The following is a 23,818-nucleotide window of genomic DNA, read 5'->3' on the forward strand; positions in this document are numbered from 1 at the left end:
CCCTTTCAGAAGTTATTTTACTGTAATAATGTTAAACAAAATAATCCAATAATACTGTGAAAATGTCACTTTTTATTGGTAAATTATCATGTAAATCAAAAATGTACAAAGTAAATGCATTGCTGTTCAAAATGAACAGGCTAATTCACACAGTTCCATATGAAAAGAAGACACATGATGTGATACCAACAAAAATACATCAATGATTTCTGCATTGTGCTACCAACTCAGTTCAAGTAGTCTGTATTTCCATTTTACACAAACAATATATATTTTTGCAGTAAATGGAACTCAACCCTTGATGCCAAATGGTTGTATAAACCTTTCCAGGTGGAATCTGCAGACCTCCTCATATCTGACAACATAATGAACACCCTTTTATGCCAATGAAGAAAATTGTGAACAAGCAGAAAAGAGAAGATAGATATAATAGAAGAAATATATGATTATATACACAAACAGCTTCTGTGTACATTGTCAATTGAATAATATTAACTTCTGATTAGGATGACGTTAACACAAATAATTTCTCCATTACTACTGTCATATCACATTTATCAAACACGTGTGTATGAATGTGTACAAATTCATCCTGATCAGGAATCCAAGGACTGCGAGTGGAGGTGTGGCCATGTGTAGGAGGGCCCTGCTTGAAGTAAAGACAGTGACGGGTGGGGTGTGGTGGGGGAAGGTGAGTGGGTCAGCCTGTGCTTCTTGAGCTGGCCCAGCTCCCTGAAACAGCAGCCACACTGGGCACAGCGGTAGGGCGTCTCCCCAGTGTGGATGCGCTGGTGCTTATGCAGACTGTCCAGGTGACGGAAACGCTTCTCGCAATACCTGCAGGGATACGGCCGCTCACCCGTGTGAATGCGCTGGTGTGTCTTCAGGCAGTAGAAGCGACGGAAGCCCCGGCCACACACGTTGCAGCGATGCACCTTATCTGAGCTCTCCCTTCTGACTTCAAAAGCCCCAATAAGACCAGGGTCCCCTACAGTGGGTGGGACAAAGCCCATGCAGTTACCATCATTGTCACCATCATTGTTGTCGATGTGAGTTGGCATCTGTGGCAGTTGTTGTGATGATTCAGGGAGGTGGGACTCCAGCATACTAGATAACTCAGGGTCGTTTTCAATTTTAACTGTTCCTTTGACTTCTTGCACCTCATCCAGCACCTGAATCAGGCCCAGGTCATTCACATTGCCTGCTGGGTGACTCTGACCCATCTCAAACTCAAAGTTGGTAATATCAGAGGTCCTGTGAGGGACCTCTGCTGCCAATGTTTCCCCCTCCTGCTCGTGTGGAATTCTTCCAGAGTCCTCTGATCCACTTGCACTGACTTTGTACTCTGAAAGAGATTAATGACATCATCATGACCAGTGAGCAGGAGACTTTTCACTTTTTGAGTGCATGCAAGTATTGATGTCTATGTATACGGCGTAAGCCTACCTTTCTCTGCAACTCCATCGTCCGTGATGTAGAATTGACCCTCTGTATCCTCCTCAGTGTGTTTAGGTGAGCTTTCAACCTCTAGTTGTGGCGCTTTGGATGTTTGTGAAGGATTGGCGCAAGAGACAGTGGAGGAGGATGTCCGTATTCCTCTCAAGCTTGAGCTGCTCCTGGGCCACTCATGCTGCACTGTTGGTAAGCAAAGACCTACACTAGGTAGTGACGTCGAAAACTGGGATCGTGTGGATGAGGCTCGAAACGACTTGGGCACACGGGACGTGCCCCTGTTCAGCATGTTGGAAGGACTCCCCGAAGCAGTGGGGGGAGGGAGGAAAAGAGACTCTTCTGAACCAGGACCTAATACACCTGATCTAGGATGGCTGTGATTTAGAAGTAAACACTGTTTGATGTTCTTCTCGGCTGCTGTCATGTAGTACCGTACAGCGCTGAGTTCACCCTCCGATACCTCAAGTCTCTCTCTCAAACTTTGGTTCTCACGATGAGACTCAGCAGCAGCAGTCCGAGCTGCGGCCAGTTTGATGGCGACTACTCTGGCAGTTTCCTTTAAAACGGTTTCAACTGCACACCTCACTGCCTGTTCGATGGTCGATGCAAGTTCATATTTGAGGAAAGAGACACTGGCCTCAATCGTCAGACTCATGGTAGTGATTAGCTAGATGGGATGTTTCCCAACAGTTCTAATAAGCAAGCTACAACAAGATGCTCAGGATTCAGTCCTTGTTTTGTTTTGTAAGCAAGGTAGCTAGCTAGCTACCCACCGCGTTAGCTACTCAGCTACTTAGCTAAGATTAGCTAGCGAGCTAGCGTTAAATGTCTAGCTAGCCGCTCTGGCCAGATACACGACACGACTGACAGTAATTTTAAAGAGTTTTTAAATCAAGTAAACTTAACAACTCCATTATTCATACATTGATTCAACTTGTTTCTCGAATCTTACTCAAACACGTGGTAATAACTTCGGAAATGTGTTAAATGTTTTCATGTTTTGCTAGCTCACCCTTCTTCTTCTCTGAGGTTTTATGGCAGCCAGGCAGACCACAAGTTGTGGTCCACAACTATAAATTGTATTGCCACCACCTACTGTACGGAGTAGTTGAACTGGTGGGGGAAAAACATTATAGGAAAAAAATATTACATACAAAAGACAAAAATGTATATAATAAAACCCATCCCACTCCTTCAATCACATACCAATCGATATCTCATCCCTGCACAGGCTCAGGGGCCTGGGAGGGGGAACACCTGCGGCCAGTAGGCCTGTTTCCTGCAATGTTTCAGCTGTTAGTTCCTGAAGAACCAAAAACGTTTCTGCGCAGATTATGGGCGCGTTCCTCTGCCCAGGCATTGCTGACGCATGCAAGATTTTACAACGCCTGAATAGGTATTTAAGTATCAGCTAACCACATCATATGTTATAGCAATCTGGTGCCCGATGGCACAGTCGATGAAGTAGCAAACATTGGTTGATGCATGCAACGTCTGAGCAGGGGAACTCGACCACAATTATATCAAATATCTTTATTAAAAATATATTTATAAAATAGACCAGAGCCTGTCGTTTACAATGTGAGCAAATTAATTTTAGTGGACAGAACAAGCAAGGAGTTGGCAGAGCCAAACACGAGCTAGTGAGATCCTATTGGCGCGTTCTAGCATTTATTTGCATATTTCCGTTAGGGAACGCCTATTCTGTGAAGTGCGCGTGTGCAATAACTCAATTCGCCCTTGCACTCCTTCTAAACAATGCAATTTTTAGAAACTTTGGCAAAGGGTAAAGCCTACAAAACGTAGTCCACTCTGTTTGTTACAGATTATAGTTTTGTAAACAGAAAACTGTATGGAGATCAAATGTTCCATCCAAATTTTTTCAGAATTTCGCCACAAAATCTATCTCGCTCCATCTCTTCCACTGCTGGCCACTGGGCTTCCTCTCATCACCATATTTGGTAGTGAGTTGAAACACCAACCAGATGCTTCACATTTATACATCTGGTGAAATATCTGGCTCATTGTTCTATCTGTGATTATATCCTGTTTCTTGGACTTCTTGTTTGCTAGCTCACCCAGAGAGGAAGAGGAAGAGAGAGGCCCAACTCGGTGGAAATTCTGTCTCCCTCCAGCAGGTGGCGTTTTTTCGTTGTTTCTTGTATGGAGGTCAATGAGTATCGAATTTGGTCAACAAAAAAATGAATGGCTTATTTGTTACGTGAGGTTTATTTGATCGAATAGAACTTTCGTAATGCTTAAGTTGTTAAGAGTGCACTGATATAAGTAGGACACGTGACATCACAGCAACTTTGAGAAAAAACACTTTATATTGGAGTTGTCTCGAGATAGCTATGCATATTCGCGGCATGAGGCTAGTAGCATAGCATCTCTCTCCATTTAATACAGGCGGTTGACGTCAGCAACCCTAATCGAATATTCAAATAATGATTACAATAATGACATGTATCCACCAATCCAAAGAAAGGACAAGGACTATAATAATAATAATATGCCATTTAGCAGACGCTTTTATCCAAAGCGACTTACAGTCATGTGTGCATACATTTTTACATATGTACATTGTTAGGGCGGAGAGACATGTATCTTGTCAGTATATCTATAATATTTGGCACACCTCTCCATGCATCAACTTTTGTGTGACGCTTAGTTATGGCTTCAAACGAGGTACAGTGGAGGAGGAACTCTGTGGGCCTTGTAGTTCTAGCAGAGGGCAGACAGACCCCATGTTGTGCAATGACCATTAGAAACAGAAACGTTCTGTAGTCTTTTTAACCAGCATTACTTACATAAGAGCATAGAGAGACAGCTAAAATAGGGGGATGTATAGTATAGGTCTAGAACTGACATAGGGTCAGATGTTATGGGTCTAGGATGATAGGTGAGATTCTCTATATCTCTCCAAAAAAGTCAAAATGCACCTAACATAACTAGCTAGCTCCTCGAATATCACTTTTGCACATAGAAACATTATTTGATGGACTAGAACACTGTCATATCATGTTTTCTAACCCCTCCACAGGTGAGAAAGGCTTCCAAACATGCCAATAAATTAATGGTATTCTTCAGTTTTGCTTCTTTTTAAGGTCACAATTTTACAGGTCCTTGTTAAGTAACCTATGTGGCCAAGAATGACTCTGTTCATCTGTTCTGGAATTAGCCATTCACAGAGCCATGTATTTAGGAAGCTGGGCCAATGCAATTTCTGCATTATGATGCATTTACGTGACACTTCAACATTTTATGGCAGCCATGTTAGCTCCTCATTAACATCACATGGGGAACAATGATATGTAACTGAATGTCTATAATTAGAACAATATTCAACATTCTAAATACATGGCTCTGGCCATTCCTATCCTACTCTTGCAGTCAGTGTCCTTGGGAACAGAGCTTCATATTGATGTGACCCAACAACGGATCCAGGGACTTCATGGCCCTAGTAGATTACATTCTCTTAAAATGGGAATACATTGCATTCTAGGACAATTATCACATTTTGTGATGTTACAGCCTTATTCTAACATTGATTAAATCGTTTTTTCCCCTCATCAATCTACACACAATACTCCATAATGACAAAGCAAAAACAGGTTTGTAGACATTTTTGCAAATTTATAACTGAAATATTACATTTACATAAGTATTTAGACCCTTTACTCAGTACTTTGTTGAAGCACCTTTGGCAGCGATTACAGCCGCGAGTCTTCTTGGGTATGATGCTACAAGCTTGGCACACCTGTATTTGGGGAGTTTCTCCCATTTTTCTCTGGAGATTCTCTCAAGCTCTGTCAGGTTGGATGGGGAGCCTCGCTGCACAGATATTCCAGAGATGTTTGATCAGGTTTAAGTCAAATCAAATCAAATCAAATTTTATTTGCCACATGCGCCGAATACAACAGGTGTAGACATTACCGTGAAATGCTTACTTACAGCCCTTAAACAACAATGCATTTATTTTTTAATAAAAAAGTAAAATAAAACAACAACAACAAAAAAGTGTTGAGAAAAAAAGAGCAGAAGTAGTGGTTCTCCCACTGGCTATCCTAAGTTGAATGCACCAATTTGTAATTTGCTCTGGATAAGAGCGTCTGCTAAATGACTTAAATGTAAATGTAAATGTAAGTAAAATAAAATAACAGTAGGGAGGCTATATACAGGGGGGTACCGGTGCAGAGTCAATGTGCGGGGGCACCGGCTAGTTGAGGTAGTTGAGGTAATATATACATGTGGGTAGTTAAAGTGACTATGCATAAATAATTAACAGAATAGCAGCAGCATCATAAAAATATGGGGTGGGGGTAGGGGGGCAGTGCAAATAGTCCGGGTAGCCATGATTAGCTGTTCAGGAGTCTTATGGCTTGGGGGTAGAAGCTGTTGAGAAGCCTTTTGGACCTAGACTTGGTGCTCCGGTACCGCTTGCCGAGCGGTAGCAGAGAGAACAGTCTATGACTAGGGTGGCTGGAGTCTTTGACAATTTTCCGGGCTCTGGCTGGGCCACTCAAGGTATTCAGAGACTTGTCCCAAAGCCACTCCTGCGTTGTCTTGGCTGTGTGCTTAGGGTCGTTGTCCTGTTGGAAGGTGAACCTTCGCCCCAGTCTGAAGTCTTGAGCACTCTGGAGCAGGTTTTCATTAAGGATCTCTCTGTACTTTGCTCCGTTCATCTATCCCTCAATCCTGACTAGTCTCCCAGTCCCTGCCGCTGAAAAACATCCCCACAGCATGATGCTGCCACCTCCATGCTTCACCGTAGGGATGGTGCCAGGTTTTCTCCAGATGTGACGCTTGGCATTCAGGCCAAAGAGTTCAATGTTGGGTTCATCAGACCAGAGCATCTTGTTTCTTGTGGTCTGAGAGTCCTTTAGGTGCCTTTTGGCAAACTCCAAGCGGGCTGTCATGTGCCTTTTATTGAGGAGTGGCTTCCGTCTTGCCACTCTACCATAAAGGTCTGATTGGTGGAGTGCTGCAGAGATGGTTGTCCTTCTGGAAGGTTCTCCCATCTCTACAGAGGAACTCTGGAGCTCTGTCAGAGTGACCATCGGGTTCTTGATCACCTCCCTGACCAAGGCCCTTCTCCCCCGATTGCTTAGGTTTTGCCGGGCGGCCAGCTCTAGGAAGAGTCTTGGTGGTTCCAAACTTCTTCCATTTAGAATGACGGAGACCACTGTGTTCTTGGGGACCTTCAATGCTGCAGAAATGTTTTGGTACCCTTCCCCAGATCTGTTTCTCGACACAATCCTGTCTCAGAGCTCTTCGGACAATTTCTTTGATCTCATGGCTTGGTTTTTGCTCTGACATGGACTGTCAACTGTGAGACCTTATATAGTATGAAAAAAAAAAAATATATATATATGTATGCATTCTGGATAAGAGCGTCTGCCAAATGACTAAAATGTAAATGTAAATATAGACAGGTGTGTGCCTTTCCAAATCAATTTACCACAGATGGACTCCAATTAAGTTGAAGAAACATCTCAAGGATGATCAATAGAAACAGGATGCACCTGAGCTCAATTTCGAGTCTCATAGCAAAGGGTCCGAATAGTTAAGTAAATAAGGTATTTCTGTTTTTAATTTTGTATAAATAAGCAAACATTTCTAAAAACCTGTTTTCGCTTTGTCATTATGGGGCATTGTGTGTAGATTGATGAGGAAATGTTTTTATTTAATCCATTTTAGAATAAGGCTGTAACGTAACAAAATGTGGAAAAAGTTAAGGGGTCTGAATACTTTCTGAATGCACTGTAGAGTTGAAATGTATTCAATTTTGAGTTTGCATTCCAATATTACATGTTATATACATCACAGAAGACTGAAATTTAACAAACTGTTTGACATAGAAACACCGGATTTCTGGCGTTTTTTAAAATGTTTATGTTTATTAATTATGAAATTATGAAAAACATTAATGACATTCCACCCAAAGGTCATTTGACTGCAGGAAAAGGCTATGTGTGGACTTTGCTCTGATTTAGGGGAACCCCTATTAAAACTAAAACATCTGACCATGTATGCTTATGTGTAGTTAAAGTAAGACATTTTTAGTGGCACGTATAATGTGTGCATGCATGCATCTTTTCAATCTGTGGATGTATGGCTCCTTGTGTCCATCTCTTTGCTCAAGCCCTTCCTGTTGCTAGGCAACCTATCCTCATTTACTACAGTCTCTTATGCGGCCTGCAGAGGGACAGGGCAGGTGGGATGTACCATTGCCTTACTTTGTGTAGGGGGAGGATGCTAATCCCTGCCTCTAATATTGCAGCCTTGCTGTTTCACTAACTTGCATGTCCAAGCCCTATCACCCCTTTGTCTGAAACAGAGTGCACTGCAGCCAGACCCAGAGAAGGTAGTCTGCTGTATTATGTTGAACTTCAAAGCACACATTTCGACTTTTCCAATGACTTTTTGGAATGCACTGACACACAAAGTGTCAAAGAGAGCAAATCATGCATTCTCTTTAGATGTGTGTTGATCATTCATCTATCCACAGACTATGGCAGGTCCCGACTCCCATTCCACCAAAACCAAATGGAGTATTTTTTACTATTGTTTTGTTGATTGAAATGCATTCTCTCAGGAAGTCAACAAATATTTTTGGGATCTTTCTTTGAAGAAACAGCAATTTGGACTGATCGAAGGCCTAGGTTTCCCCCTACCATAGGGTCACTATTATGAATAAGAATTATTGGTTTGTTTGGTTCAATTTTGAACAATGGTCTACTCTAATTAAACCATATAATATATTTCTCAGGCCTATATGGCCATTTAGAACCAGCTGCTTGTTTCTAGTTTACTCCTGTCTTACAAATACATTAAAATATAAGAATATAATGATTATGCATATTGTGTGTGTTTGTTTGTGTATGTATGTGTGTGTGTGTGTGTGTTGTGTGTGTGTGCGTGTGTGTGTGTGTGTGTGTGTGTGTGTGTGTGTGTGTGTGTGTGTGTGTGCATGTGCATGCCTCTCTGTCTCTATTTGATACTCTAAAGTGTATACAGTTCACTGACAGTTTAAAAATGCATAATATAGCCTATAATAATATAATTATTATGCAAATGATGTGTGTATTATGTATTGTGTGTGTTTGTGGGGTGTTTGTGGGGTGTGTGTGGGTGCGCATAGGCCTCTGACCTCTCTATCGCACTGTAATGTTCATACAGTCAATGACAGTAAATACAGGGAAAGTTTGAAAAAAAACAGGACAGACAGAGGATTTCGAAATGAGCGTATTACTCCCTATCATGAATATAAAACCATGGCTTGATAAAACACCAGCAGCCCTCACCATCCTATGGCCTTGCTCTCTCTCTCTCACACACACACATCTGCTAATTATTAAAATAATTGAAAGAACCCTTAGTTACATCTCCAGAGTAATTAGGCTACACTGAGGTATTAATTACACAAGTAGTTTAATCAAAAAGTGAAGGGGAAGAAGTAAGAAATCTGCTATACTGAGTGATGAATTGAGGCCCATTGGAGAAACTTCAACAGTTATTTTGTTCTTGGTGGGTGGGCAGTAATTTCCCTATAGGCTAGTGGAAGTAATTAACGCTATAAGCGCACACTGCACTGAGGGATAGTCTTATTAGTCAATAACTAAGACACGAAAGGGTTCTCATAAAGCAGACAAATGCGATCCTGTGATGATCTAAATCTGCAGTAGATCGAGGACCTTCTGAGAGTCATCCCACCCGTATCCAGTAAACATCAGAGGGGGGTTCTAAAATGGTACAGTCTCACCGAAATGGGTGTGGTTGAATCGTGCTTACGAGATCTAACGTTAGCAAGCGCATATTTCTTCTCAAACTACGTTATTGTGTTAGATGTATTAGAATACTGCAAGTATTAGAGATACAAATAAAAGAACACTTCATGTGAATATACATTATTGCATGCTCTTATTTATTTATTTGTGTACCGATGGGTGGGTTTCCTGCTCCTCCGGCAAGATAGCCCAGTCGCTTTTTAAATTGTATTTGTATTTTACTCTCAGGAGCTTAAGACTCGGTGTTTTGCAATTTATTTAATAATTCATTTTTTACGAGGAGGCGGCGGTCATTACGAAGCGAGGGAGTGAGAGGAGAGAGGGAGGAGGAAGAGATCCGCGAACTAGCAAGGGAGGAAGGAAGCGAGGATCACGAAAAACACAATCAAGAGAAAAACGAAGCATAGAAAACCCATTTATTAATTTCATAAGGTTCAATGTATTTTCTTTGATGCGTGGACAGACTGCATTTGTGTTCAATCCGCTCCAACAAATATGTTTTCGAGTTTATGAAGGTCTCGGGCGTAGAAAGGCAAACCATTCTGAAGAGGAAACGGGAACACAACAGCAGATCTCATCTTTTCAAGAGGTCCAATCAAACGGAGATATGGTGTCTCTGTACCTCGATCTTTAATATTTATTTGTACAGCCTACATTGGAGATATACTGAGCAAGAATCTAGAAGACAAGGAGCAGAGAGGATATTGAAAATATCTGCATATTTTTGTCCCTATTTTGTTTTGTTTTCTAAGGAAAAAAGGGGCCAATAAACCCCCCCAGCCTTTTTGAAACATTGCATCCAGATTTTATTCGAGAAAGACCAGCAACCTCATCGGAAGCATTAACTAACAGGTAGCCATCCATTATAAAATGCTGTCAGAATTGTCTTGGATGTAAGATGGCTGGATGATGATGGGCCTATTCATGACTATGCTCATCATTTCGATGAAATAGTTTTTCATCTGTATTTTTTGTAAATATATACATATGGACAAACATCCCCACTGGACCAAATTGTTTTCCATCTGCATATAGCATAACTTGCTGTACATTATTACGATAACCTATATTAATAGACAACCCCTTAAGCGTTTGCATATTTAGCGGCTTGGAAAAATTACAGGGTTGCCAGGGTGTCAGTGCCATTAACCGTGAATGCCCATGGCTCACTGCTATAATAATCGAATTATGGCCTTAAATTCATCAAGTAACTGCTACCTATGTAAAGTAGCCTCTATACATTTGTGGGTAGCCTAGGCTACTGTTGCTTGCAGTGAGGGAGTAGCCGTCTGAGTTGCGCGGCAAGGCCGATGTAGGCAACCTATTTGTTGATCAGGGAGGGCTGTATTACAGTGTCTATGCTGCTATCTGACCTTAAGATGGATTTCACATTTTATGAATGGAATTTGTTTAGAATTCTAGAAAGATGCCGAACGTCAATGCAATATATAATGTGCTTAATATGAGTTTACCAGTCTTGGTTCACTGTGAAATATCTACCGAATATCGTTTACTGTGCATTAACATTTTGCATAATCTTTCTTAATCAGAAGCAAGTCTTTGACCTTTAGTTTACGTCAATTATCATTGGTTATCTCTTAGAGAAAATGCTTAAAGAGCTATTATGGTTACTTTGTAGCCCACATATTCTAAGCACTGGACAAGTGGGTTGTTCGGTACAATGTATCATCATCACTATTCAGCAGTTCCATCATTAGGCCTTCTGTAACAATCGTGAGGGGCGTCCAGGGCGCTGCACACATGTGGATTGGAATAGGATTGGCTACAGCAGCACCATTTTAACAATTATTACAGATACAGATTAAAGTGAGCGTTAAAATATAGCATTCCATTCCCAGCGAATTCATGAGAGGAACTGTGTGGAATACATCCTGGCCTAGATAGGGCACTTTAATGTCTTGTCTGCTGTGTATCTTAAAAAAGTTGTACATCTGCAATAGGCCTACACCACTAATGTATGTAAAGTATGCCTTCAGTCTACAGCATCAAGAACAACCTGTGCACCTCTGTACCCCCCACACACCTACGTAGAGGTCCACAACCAGTTGTACTAAATAAGGAACATTTAATCCAGCCGTGGCCTGTGTTTTGTGTCTTTCAAAATTATTTTACCAGTGGACAAACACTTCAATTCTACCAGAAATCCTCCCATACGATGATGTTCTTGAGGAAGGGTTAGGAACAGGAACGTGTGTCCAGACAACATGGGGTTGGTTTGGTTACTACCTGGTGAGGTGAATTCCATTGTGATAACATAAAGTCCAAGAAAGGAGGAAACCAAAAATGGGGCATTTGATGATGCCTGTAAGTCGCTCTGGATAAGAGCGTCTGCTAAATGACTAAAATGTAAAATGTAAATGTAATGTCAATGGGTGACGGCGTCTCATCACATCTCATGATGTCCACTCCTTTCCTCTCCCACCCTGGCCTCTGATGGTGATGCACCACCACCACCCCCCTTAGTGCTTTATTGGCTAAATGAGCAGCTGTGCAAGGAGACTGGGACCCACTAATTTCCTCCTGTCGCCTTCCATTAGTGCTGTGTGATCCATCTGGTTGGAGGTTCCCCCAGGGAACAATGACCCAGCTAATTGCTCCTCTCCCTACACTAGTAGATGGTGATGATGTGGATGTTCCTGTTTGTTTGTGTATGTGAAGTTGGATGCCTTTAGTAACATGGCACATGTGATGTGAGTGTTAGGTAATGCTAACTAATGTTGAGGCACTGGGATTAGAGGAATATATGGAAAATGTGAACACTAAATGTGATACTACCTGATACATGCTGTATGGGCAGTCTACCTGTCTGTGAATGCATTTCTTTTTTAATATCTGTGTTTTCCAAGTACCGGTGCACCGCCACCGACAGAGGTATAGTATTGACAGTGATGCAAAACAGAATAGAATGGTCAGAGGTATTTCATCGGTGTCTAACGGATTTGAATAGGCCCACCAACTCATGTAAATACTAGTGCCCAATTTGGGATAGAATTTGAATGTGAAACCTCTCTCTCTCTCAATCTCCCACTGTGTCTGTCTCTCTCTCTCTCTGTAATGGGGTGTGTGTGGGCTCTCTCTCTCTCTCTCTCTCTCTCTCTCTCTCTCTCGGGGTTGGATGTAGATGGGAGGATTACTTGGGTCCAATTTCTAATTCCCTGTGCATGTGATCAAAAACACACCTGTAGTGCTAAGCATGTTGATATGGAAGTGCATGGTACATCAAATACTGTTGGTGAATTTAAAGTAGTGCTGCACACAAAATATAATACAAATAGGCCTACCATAGTATTTTCAGTCACATTCAACTGTGAAAATCAAATTGTATTGTTCACGGAGACATATTTTGCAGATGTTATCGCAGGTGCAGCGAAATGCTTATGTATTTAGCTTCAACAGTGCATTAAACTTAACAATACAAAACAATACACACAAATCCCAAAAAATTAAAATAAAGAAATATCAGAACGAGCAATGTCAGAGTCTGGAATATAAATACGCTACATGACCAAAGGTATGTGGATACCTGCTCGTCGAACATCTTATTCCAGAATCATGGACATTAATATGGACTTGGTCCCCCTTTTGCTGCTATAACAGCCTACACTCTTCTACTCTTCTGGGAAGGCTTTCCACTAGATGTTGGAACATTGCTGCGGGGACTTGCTTCCATTCAGCCACAAGACCATTAGTGAGGTTGGCCATTGATGTTGGGCGATTAGGCCTGGCTCGCAGTCTGCGTTCCAATTCATCCCAAAAGCGTTCGATGGGGTTGAGGTCAGGGCTCTGTGCAGGCCAGTCAAGTTCTTCCACACCGATCTCGACAAACCATTTCTGTATGGACTTCGCTTTGTGCACAGGGGCATTGTCATGCTGAAACAGGAAAGGGCCTTCCCCAAACTGTTGCCACAAAGTTGGAAGCACAGAATCGTCTAGAATGTCATTGTATGCTGTAGCGTTAAGATTTCCCTTCACTGGAACTAAGGGGCCTAGCCCGAATCATGAAAAACAGCCCCAGACCATTATTCCTCCTCTACCAAACTTTACAGTTGGCACTATGCATTCGGGCAGGTAGCGTTCTCCTGGCATCTGCCAAACCCAGATTTGTCTGTCGGACTGCCAGATGGTGAAGCGTGATTCATCACTCCAGAGAACGAGTTTCCACTGCTCTATAGTCCAATGGCGGCGAGCTTTACACCACCCCAGTCGACGCTTGGCATTGCGCATGGTGATTTTAGGCTTGTGTGCAGCTGCTCGGCCATGGAAAGCCATTTCATGAAGCTCCCGACGAACAGTTCTTGTGCTGACGTTGCTTCCAGAGGCAGTTTGGAACTCAGTAGTGAGTGTTGCAACCGAGGACAGACGATTTTTACGCGCTACTCGGCGGTCCCATCCTGTGAGCTTGTGTGGCCTACCACTTCGCGACTGAGCCGTTGTTGCTTCTAGACATTTCCACTTGACAATAACAGCACTTACAGTTGACCGGGGCAGCTCTAGCAGGGTAGAAATTTGCAGAACTGACTTGTTGGAAAGATGGCATGCACATAACGGGTGTGGCTGAAATAGCCGAATCCACTAATATGAAGGGTTGAACACATACTTTTGTATATATATATATATATGTATATATATATATATATGTATGTATATATATATATACATGTGATATATATATATATATATATATATATATATATACACAAAAATAAATATATATATATATATATATATATATATATATATATATATATATATATATATATACACACTTATATATATATATATATATGTATATAATGTTGTGGTCTATAGAGAGTATTTACCATCTATGAATAGAAAAGGTGTGTACAGCAGTAGTTATATAGGATGAGCCTTGACTAGAACACAGTATATACATATGACAGTAATGGTAACAATGTGATGGTAAAAATATAGGTCTAGCGCAGTGTTTCCCAAACTTGGTCCTGGGGCCCCCCATGTGGCGCTGTGTAGTGCTAGGGCAACAACCAAAACATGCACCCCTTGGGGTCCCCAGGACCGAGTTTGGGAAACGCTGGTCTAACGGGTGAAAAATGTAGTAATTTGGAAATTTTGTTTGTTATAATGCTAGGATCAGCCATTTTCAGGAGGGTATTTCACTAGGTGATCCAGATCTTGCTGTAAAATAGTTTTCCGAGCACAGTATGCCTTCATTTTGTAAATGTAATGTGTGAACAACATAGATCACTAGTACGTGAGGCAGTAAAAGAGAGAAACATTCGTTTTGATCCACCAGAATCTACCATAATCGCTGGAATGTTGAATCATTAACAAGTCGTTGTAAAAACATAGTAAGAAACAGACAATAACATAGTAATTATGCAGATATTCCACTGGCAAATTATTTGAATGATAGCTATGCTAAATAGAGATTCTAAACTGCTTTAAGAACACAACAAACACAAACATGTTGTTCAATGTGTCTGTAATAAATAATAAATGCTGACTGCAGTAATCCTAATCTTGTTTCTGAGCATTAAGTCGTTCGTGGATATCAAAGAGAGCCCATTAAATGATGAAGCGCTCTCTCAGATTATACCAGATTAGAGATTATTCTCCAATGTTAAACCAGACAAGGCTGTACTACCATAAGCATACAGATTACAGAGCTTTTCATATTTTACATGTGCTATGTTGGTAAACCATGCGCTTAAAATACTGAATTAAGTATTATTTTACAGTTTATATACCCAATTTACTCTGCATCTAGCTGCCGTTCTGCAGCCATGTTTGTGATGGTGTAAAACAACTAGCCTCCGGGTGAAATATGCCAAAATGATTATGATCAGATCACACCCATTGATCAGGTTGAGACCAGCAGAGGACCACAAGACCTCTGATGTAGTTGGAGTCGATTACTCATCATGATAACACTGCAATCAAATCATTCAACCTGATACGCATGCTATGTCATGACCAAACATAGCACATATTACATTACAAGCAGATGATTGGTTTGTTCTGACGCAGGCACTGTCCATCATTCTAATTTGACGTTTCTTCTTTTGGAAGGAATCCTAACTTTGAACTCGATATCACTGTCCCGGCGATCTGCATGAATGTTTTAAGTTTCACTTCTCATCCGGTTTTCCATCCTTTGTTCCCACCAGGTGACTTATTGAGTGACAGAGGATATCGACGAGGCCAGGGACCAATCCAAAATGAGCGAGCTGGAGCAGCTGCGTCAGGAGGCGGAGCAACTTAGGAACCAGATAAGAGTATGGCCGCGTTCTCCTGCTCAGACGTTGCATGCATCAACCAATGGTTGCGTGTCATGTCATCGACTGTGCACTGCAGTTGGGCACCAGATTGCTTATGATGTGGTTAGCTGATACATAAAATACCTATCCAGGCAATGTAAGATCAGGCATGCGTCAGCAACGTCTGAGCAGCGGAACACGACCCAAGCGTGTCAGAGAGACTGCGTTTACACAGGTAGCCCAATTATGATCTTTTTTTGACCAATCAGATCAGCTCAATAATTGGGCAAAAGATCAGAATTGGTGTGCCTGAGTAAACGCAGCCAGAATGTCACTGATCTGGGCCCACATTTACAAAGAGTCCCAGAGCCTAGGAGTGCTGATCTAGGATCAGTTTGACCTTTTACTGTAGATCATAAAGAATGAGATAACAGGATATGGACAGGAGGACCTGATCCTAGATCAGCAGTCCTACTCTGAGACGCTTTATGATCTCAATTAATGCAGTAAAACCATTGGGTTTAGGAGAAAAGGGAGTTGGCCTAATGAACCATATTGAGAGGTGGGAGGTTGACCTGGGAAAAGATTGAGGGAGAGTGCTAATGCTTGTCTAACCACTTTCTGTTTCTCTGTCTCTTAGGATGCCAGGAAAGCATGTGGGGACTCAACCCTGACACAGGTAAGTATCACACATATCCACATAAAATACAGTATGATTGGTATAGATTTGTCTTGTGTCTGAAGGCCCCTTAAGAACACAATCAATAAAAGTGTTTACCAATGCCTTAACCAACATACAATATAGCTTACAGTACATTACATTGCCACATTAACTCTGTGATGAACTTGTCTTTACGTGACTTTTCTGTGTGTTTGTGTGTCAACCAGATAACAGCAGGTCTGGATCCAGTGGGGAGGATTCAGATGCGGACGAGGCGCACTCTTCGTGGCCACCTGGCTAAGATCTATGCCATGCACTGGGGCACAGACTCTAGGTGTGTTTAACGTTATGCCAACCCCTTAGGGGGCTTTTCCCTCTCTCTTCACACTCTCACTCATGGTGGTACAAGCTGTGCTTGTTTTGATTAGGTATAATACAATGGTTCTACCCAATTGTCTCCACAGGCTCCTGGTCAGCGCCTCTCAAGATGGAAAACTGATCATCTGGGACAGCTACACCACTAACAAGGTGAGAGCTGCACCCAAATAACAACAACAATAATACAATAATAACAACAACAATATCCCATGGTCTCACCAAGAGCCCTGAATAGGTTGACTCATTGTCAACCAGGAATTGGAAATGAAATGGGAGCCTACCAAAGACCTTCCTTTACTAGGAATGTGTGTTTGACTCATCTCATAATCTGCTTACATCATAACCACCCAGAGTCACTTTGACATCCAAACATTGTAAATTATATTATGCGATATCTCCCTGAAAAGATCCCCAAATGTCAATATAGAGGAAGCATAATGGACTACTATTGTGCTGTTCTGCTCTGTCTGGATTTGGACTTGGAGAAGGACGCATGCCTGGCTCCAGTTGTGATGCCGCTCTCTCCTTCTCCATGGCCATGCCTCTATTCTGTGACACACAGTGACCAACTCTTATCCCCCCCTCCAGATGCATGCTATCCCCCTGCGCTCCTCCTGGGTGATGACCTGTGCGTATGCCCCCTCTGGTAACTACGTGGCCTGTGGAGGTCTGGACAACATTTGCTCCATCTACTGCTTGAAGACCCGCGAGGGCAACGTCAGGGTCAGCAGGGAATTACCCGGACACACAGGTGAAGCATTACTACAAACAAATACCTATGTGACTAAAAGCTTGAGGGATTTTGTGTTAGTTTTTCATTGAGAAATCATGGAATTGTCTTAGCTAGGTTATGTGAGTTCATTTGAACCTCCCTGACTATGGTTGTGTATGCAGTTCAGTTGTGTATTCCTACCTGTCCCCTGTCCCTCGTTGAGCCCCAGGTTCCAAACAAGGAAGATTTTAATTCACATGGCTAATTAGTCACAGGGCAACACAATTATAACGAGCTGAGACAGCTAGAATGTCCCTCAGCTGCATTACAGCACTAGCTCACCTGTGGCTTTCAAATGACTCACATTCTGTAGGATGAGTACTGTTGTAATTAAGTCTCTGTAGGAGTAGCACACATTGATGTGCTGCAGTTAGTGTTCTAATATATGTTTTTATTTGTGCTACAGGTTACCTGTCCTGTTGCCGTTTCATCGATGACAATCAAATCATCACAAGCTCAGGAGACACTACCTGGTGAGTCCTGATGGAACAGTTACCAAGGCTGATGGAGAATGCAAATCTAAATATACTATACCCCCCACATTTTAGCGTCCCGCCTTGTGACAGCGAATATCTTTTTCTTTTTACGTTTTAAAGTTCATTTCCTGCAATTCTACACATTTTGCCATAGGGTGGAGGCAGATGTTTGCAGTTTTTATATGATAACTGATGATCAATGGGCCCAACCATGGTCGGTAATTCGACCATGCGTACTAGAAGTTTAGATAGATTGGTAAATTAGTCTAGCGACCAGCTAAAGACAAATTAGCTGACATGGGCTAATTGAGCATGGCCACAACCAAGTATAGAAATTGCACCTTGTGTGTATTCTATTATTCTAACTCTCAACAGTAAGTTGAGACCCCGACCTGAGTTCCAAAAAATATATACATTATATTTTCTTTGTGTGAAATTAGTCCACGGCCTACAAAAGGGGGGCCGCCAGTTGCCCATCTCTGGTCTATACTGGTACTAGCTATGAGCTAAACCAAACGTACACTAAAAATGGTCTGATAACAGTTGTTAAATCCAGTGGGTCCCTGTTCTGTTCTCTCCTCTAGTGCGCTGTGGGACATTGAGACCAGCCAGCAGACCACAGTGTTTTCGGGCCACAGCGGTGACGTCATGAGCCTGTCTCTGTCCCCAGACTTCCGCACTTTTGTGTCTGGAGCCTGTGACGCCTCCATTAAACTGTGGGACATCAGGGACAGCATGTGCCGACAGACGTTCACGGGCCATGAGTCTGACATCAACGCAGTCTGTGTGAGTGTGCTGACAAGCTGGGGGCCACTGGTGACCTGCTTTCTGGTTCATGTCATGGCATTAAGCCAGGAAACCATAGACATGTCACTGTTTCCAAAGTCCTTCATGTTAGCTGCACTAGCTAATGCTTAGTGTTTAATGTACCTAATGTTAGTTTCATGGCTAGCTGATCTACCATGTCTGTCCCTCCCTCTCTCTTTCCTCCTCAGTTCTTTCCCAATGGCAGCGCCTTTGCCACCGGCTCCGACGACGCCACCTGCAGGCTGTTTGACCTGCGCGCCGACCAGGAGCTCAGCCTGTACTCTCACGACAACATAATCTGTGGCATCACCTCCGTGGCCTTCTCCAGATCTGGACGGCTGCTGCTGGCCGGCTACGACGACTTCAACTGCAACATCTGGGACGCCATGAAGGGAGATCGAGCAGGTCAGTGGGGTGGGGTGGAGTAGGAGGGAGCAGCTGACATTTAGGTGGCAGCCATTGTTGTATAGTTGTTTCTGGCTATTCATCAGACCCGTGACTGATAACTGAAAACAAATGATAACTGAAAAGACAAATGTTAGACTTCAATTCACAAGCTGATCTCAGTAAAGTTTAATTCAACTCTCCTCTAAGGGATCCCTGTGTTAAGGGATATTGTTAGATGGGGGATTGATAAGATGGCTAACTAAGACACCTGATTACACTTTGTTTGTCCCTCTCTGTGTCAGGAGTGTTAGCTGGCCATGACAATCGCGTGAGCTGTCTAGGCGTGACTGATGATGGCATGGCGGTGGCCACTGGGTCCTGGGACAGCTTCCTCAAGATCTGGAACTGACAAGTTACCTGAGCCATGCACACACACATACATACGCACACACATTATTGATCATACAAAGTATTCACATCTCACATTTTGGTACACATAGTTTGCACACTGTATTCACACTGTACGTAAAGATGTACACATATACATTGAAACATTGTACATAATATATATATAACGCCAATTAGGTATGAGTTTACACAGACACACACACATGCCACTTGCAATTTGACATGTTACCAATCACATTGTATGCAGGAAGAGTCCACCAGAATTACAAACAAATGCCAACACTACCCACAACTGATATATGTACACAGCACACACACGAGTACCATATGTCATTGGAACCACCGTTAAAGACGTGACCAAATTCAATAAAATCCTGACATCTGCTAAACTAAAACACGCATTTCAAAAACACATACATGCACACACACACATATACAGTACATGTTTATTTCTGAGAGAAACTCTATCCCTTGAGCTAAATGGGGGAGAGGTAGTTATTGGACAATTCTGTTTTTCGTTTGTTTACTCTGAAGTCCCAAATAACCCTAAAACAGATTTTCTGTGCTACAGTAGATTTGTGTGTCTCTGTGACAGGGTGAAAAAAGTGACAGTTGAGGGAATATAGTGATGGGCTGTAAAAGCATGAGAATAAGTGAATGCATTAACACTCAAGAGACTACAGACAGGGAGATAGAGAGCAGAGAGAATAGACCAACTTTCCACAGTGACACTGTTAAAGGAAAATCAAGATAAACCATCAATTCTTAATGTTTCTCCTGGCTCAAACAAAATGCTATCATGTAGTTACTGTTTTTATAGATATGTACACCCACATAAGTAAATATATGATCGTTTTGATGTTTTTGTTGTATTTTTTTTTTTTTTACGCTTATTTTATTCATGTTTTCCCTGTGTGCCTCAGATACACTTTAAGGATAATTAAGAGAATAATGAAATTAAACTAAATGAAATCAATAAAATGAGAGATTCATAAGGTGAGCGAGAAAAAAACTGATTATCAAGAGACAACTCTCAAATAAGCAGGGGGCAATATTCATACTTTGACTTTGTCAATATATTATGTCAACTTTATGATGGTATACATTGTACATACTATTAATAAATACACGTAGCCTCTTGCCAGTTTCGGCCAGTTGTGTATACTTCTTTTTTTAGCATTTCATTTGTGTTTAAAATTATGCATGCTAGTTTTCAAGGGAGATATGGGGATCATGTTTAGCACACAACATACAGTGAATTTGAAATGCTTTGATGACCCAATTTTAACCTTTATGAAACCTACCTGATGTCCATATTTCTGTTCCAGTTTCTAAACAAACTACTTACTACAAACTGATTAATAATATAGTGTCAAGTAATTTTTAGAATGGTCAGATAATGTATTGATGAAAATCATGGCTTGTATACCTATTCTCTACCCTTCTTCCAGGAGTGTGCACCCATTCACTCCCACAGATGGATTTTAAAGGGATTGGATTGGTGCATGCAAGACCAAGGGAGTTCCCGCCATGTTCTTTACACCAGTCTATTCCTTTTAATTCCACAAGGGGGAGTGTACATGTCCACTTCAGGGATATGGTTGATTAGCAGGGTTTCCCAAACTCTGTCCTGGGGCCCACCCCTGGGTGCACGTTTTGGTTTTTGCCCTAGCACTACACAGCTGATTCAAATCACCAACGCATCATCAAGCTTTGATTATTTGAATTAGCTGTGTAGTGATAGGGCAAAAAACAAAACATGGCCCCAGGACCTGGTTTGGGAAACTGGATTAACTGGACCGTAAACCTGGTAAATGTGTTGGTTGTAGTGAAGGCCTGCATGATGGTGGGAACTCCTTATAGAAGACTGGAGGCCATTTATACAACACATGCTTAGCCCATTCTCTCATTGGGTGTAAAGCATGAGGAACAATGAATTCAAACTATGAATAAATGCACAGTAATACAGACGGTTTAAGATTAGATCAATGTAGTTTTATTTTTCAAACAATTCTGCATTAAGACTTTTACAGACTCATGAGTTCATTCAACATAATCTTTTCAAACTTGAAAGTTCATCAGTCGATGAAATACAATCTGGAGTTAACCCCTCAAAAACAGAAACACTAAACATTGTAAAGACATTTAATTTCTCAAAAACTGAAAAAAGATAAGAGATTATAGACCCGCCCAAAGAGATCAGCTTTTTCAGCTTTCACCTGTCCTTTTCCCAACAACAAGCATCTATTAAAAATCACAAATCCATTCATACTTTAAATGTTATTCTACAAGGAGATCCAAGATTATGTTGTACAGTCGGACTATATAATATCTGTGAATAGTGTCTGATTAGTGTGCGACTACATTGTGTGAAGCAGGTCATTGCCTCCATAGCAACAGGAAGAGGCTCAGAGACTGTATAGCTAAAACACTTACTACACAGAAGCATAAAACCCACCCAAATGAGAACAGTGTATTATAATTCATCATTCATTTGGGCTGTGTTTACACAGCCACCCTAAGAACCCAATTCTGATGGGGTTTTTCCTGACTGTCCACACTCAGTTTTACATGTGACCCATATCAGATTTGTGCATTCACACTGATGTGGGAGAGGCTATAAGGACACTCTCCTGACCTGTAAAACGACTAACCAAAATCTAACTGACCCTTACCTTCACCAAACCGTTAACCCTACCGTTAACAAATTCTGAAATTAAATAATGTTTTGCAGGTCAGGAGTGTCCGTATAGCCTTTTCCCACTGATGTAGCCTCTGAAGTAGCACACAGATCCAATGCTAATTTCGGTCATTGTTTCTTTACATTTAGCTGTGGTTGTCGTGGTAATGGCAGGTCATGTGCAAAAAACTAAAAACAATTCAGAGCAAAAAAAAATCTAATCATCCAGACAGGTCACATATGAAACATCAGAATTATATCACGATTGAGATCCACATATGGATGTGGTATAAATCGAAAGTCAAAAGATCAGATTCAATGTGTTTTTTGTTTGCCGTTTACACATTAGGGAAAAACTCAGATGGGTATCAGATATATAAATAATTGACCCACGTTAAGCTCTGCCACCCTTGGTTACTGTTGCAACCTCAGACAACATTTTCCCAGGAAGTCCAACTCCCTTTCTAACCACTGGCGAAATCCCCTTGCAATGATTTCAAACTGTTTTTAATACACAACAATTAAATTAAAATCAGACAACCCCTGGCTAATCAGGAATCTCTTGGGTATGTTGTGATGGCCTGTCATTACAATTGCTTTACGGAAACCTGGTAAAATGATGTTTGTAGCACAGGAGGTTGGTGGCACTTTAATTGGGGAGGACAGGCTCGTGGTAATGGCTGCCGCGAATAAGTGGAACGGTATAAAATGCATTCCATTAGCGCCGTTCCAGCCATTATTATGAGCCGTCCTCCCCAAAGCAGCCTCCACTGGTTTGTAGCTAGTGTGGTTAGCCACTGAATGGCTCTGAATTCACTGTCAGCATGCAGTCAAAGCTACTAACCACTTTTGGAGTTAACTAGCAAGTGCTCTCAAATCATATCCTGATGTCGACAGCAGATGGGAGTTGTATTAATAACATGGATAACTTAGCTAGCTAACATACATTTATAGAAAACAAGTTATATTAAGTGGCTAGCTAGCTAGCTAGTGTTAGCAACGTTAGGTCGTCAATAGATGCGTTCACACTGCACCTTAGCCCTGGGCTATGGAAGATTTTAGCCCAAGGCTAAGAACAATGCAGTGTGAAAAGGCCTAGTGAGACAGAGCTAACCTTAGCTAGCCAACCAGTTGAGCTAGCAAACAATGTAACAAAAGTATAATTTCAGATTAGATTAATACTCCAACAAGCGCTGCATTTCAAGAACCACATTAGCAAGTACCTATGGTGCCCTGTTCAATTATTTAGCCATTTAAACATGTTTTTTTTTGTTCAACTTTTTACCACTCCCCTCACTCGCTTTCATGTGCCGCTACATCACAGCACCAATTTGCCTGGCTGAGGTATAGCTGCGGTCCCCAATGTAGAGTTTTCACCCCCGCCACACACACCCTCCTATTGTGCATCTCTGCCTGTGTGTGCTCCGTTGCTGTGACGTCTGTTGCACTGACAGCTTCTCCAACTCTCAGAATTTATGGGGAAAATTCGCTACATGCTATCAAAACCATGGAAACTCTCGGTGGCAAAACTCCAAAGGCAGCCTGAAATTAAAAGTAGCTAGACTTTGTTTTACCAATAAAAGTCACTGGAGGGGTAAAAAATAACAAATTGGCAACACTGGTCGGGCTCGACGACAGTTGCTATCCATTACTGCGATTGCGTGCCTAAAATTCTGGGATGGGGTTTAGCGAAGGGAAATTGTCAGAAGATCTGAATTGAGCTGTCTGTGGAAACGCAGCCTTATGATCC

The 23,818-nt window shown here is 41.8% G+C and overlaps 2 protein-coding genes across 2 annotated transcripts; one reads left to right on the top strand and one right to left on the bottom strand.

The window, feature by feature from the left end:
- Window positions 1-52: 52 nt before the first annotated feature.
- LOC121579828 (zinc finger protein 546-like) lies at window positions 53-2,826 on the bottom strand. Its single transcript, XM_041894745.2, has 3 exons — window positions 2,659-2,826; window positions 1,447-2,565; window positions 53-1,345 (listed from the first exon to the last, which is right to left on the bottom strand). Exons 2-3 carry the CDS (start codon window positions 2,105-2,107, stop codon window positions 597-599), a joined length of 1,410 nt encoding a protein of 469 aa, XP_041750679.2. The 5' UTR covers window positions 2,108-2,565; window positions 2,659-2,826; the 3' UTR covers window positions 53-596.
- A 6,397-nt stretch (window positions 2,827-9,223) lies between these two features.
- LOC121579830 (guanine nucleotide-binding protein G(I)/G(S)/G(T) subunit beta-2) lies at window positions 9,224-20,532 on the top strand. The gene is made up of 10 exons (XM_041894749.2): window positions 9,224-10,094; window positions 15,410-15,517; window positions 16,140-16,178; window positions 16,388-16,494; window positions 16,625-16,688; window positions 17,127-17,289; window positions 17,717-17,783; window positions 18,371-18,572; window positions 18,782-18,998; window positions 19,283-20,532. Exons 2-10 carry the CDS (start codon window positions 15,461-15,463, stop codon window positions 19,387-19,389), a joined length of 1,023 nt encoding a protein of 340 aa, XP_041750683.1. The 5' UTR covers window positions 9,224-10,094; window positions 15,410-15,460; the 3' UTR covers window positions 19,390-20,532.
- Window positions 20,533-23,818: the final 3,286 nt, after the last annotated feature.

Source organism: Coregonus clupeaformis, chromosome 13 (assembly GCF_020615455.1).
Source record: "Coregonus clupeaformis isolate EN_2021a chromosome 13, ASM2061545v1, whole genome shotgun sequence".
NCBI classification, from domain to species: domain Eukaryota; kingdom Metazoa; phylum Chordata; class Actinopteri; order Salmoniformes; family Salmonidae; genus Coregonus; species Coregonus clupeaformis.

Coding starts and splice junctions, on each gene's coding strand:
- LOC121579828 (XM_041894745.2), bottom strand. CDS start 2,107: ATGAGTCTGACGATTGAGGCCAGTGTCTCTTTCCTCAAATATGAACTT. Junction 1,346..1,446: donor CGATGGAGTTGCAGAGAAAG/GTAGGCTTACGC, acceptor AATCTCTTTCAG/AGTACAAAGTCAGTGCAAGT.
- LOC121579830 (XM_041894749.2), top strand. CDS start 15,461: ATGAGCGAGCTGGAGCAGCTGCGTCAGGAGGCGGAGCAACTTAGGAAC. Junction 16,179..16,387: donor GGGACTCAACCCTGACACAG/GTAAGTATCACA, acceptor TGTGTCAACCAG/ATAACAGCAGGTCTGGATCC. Junction 18,999..19,282: donor CATGAAGGGAGATCGAGCAG/GTCAGTGGGGTG, acceptor TCTCTGTGTCAG/GAGTGTTAGCTGGCCATGAC.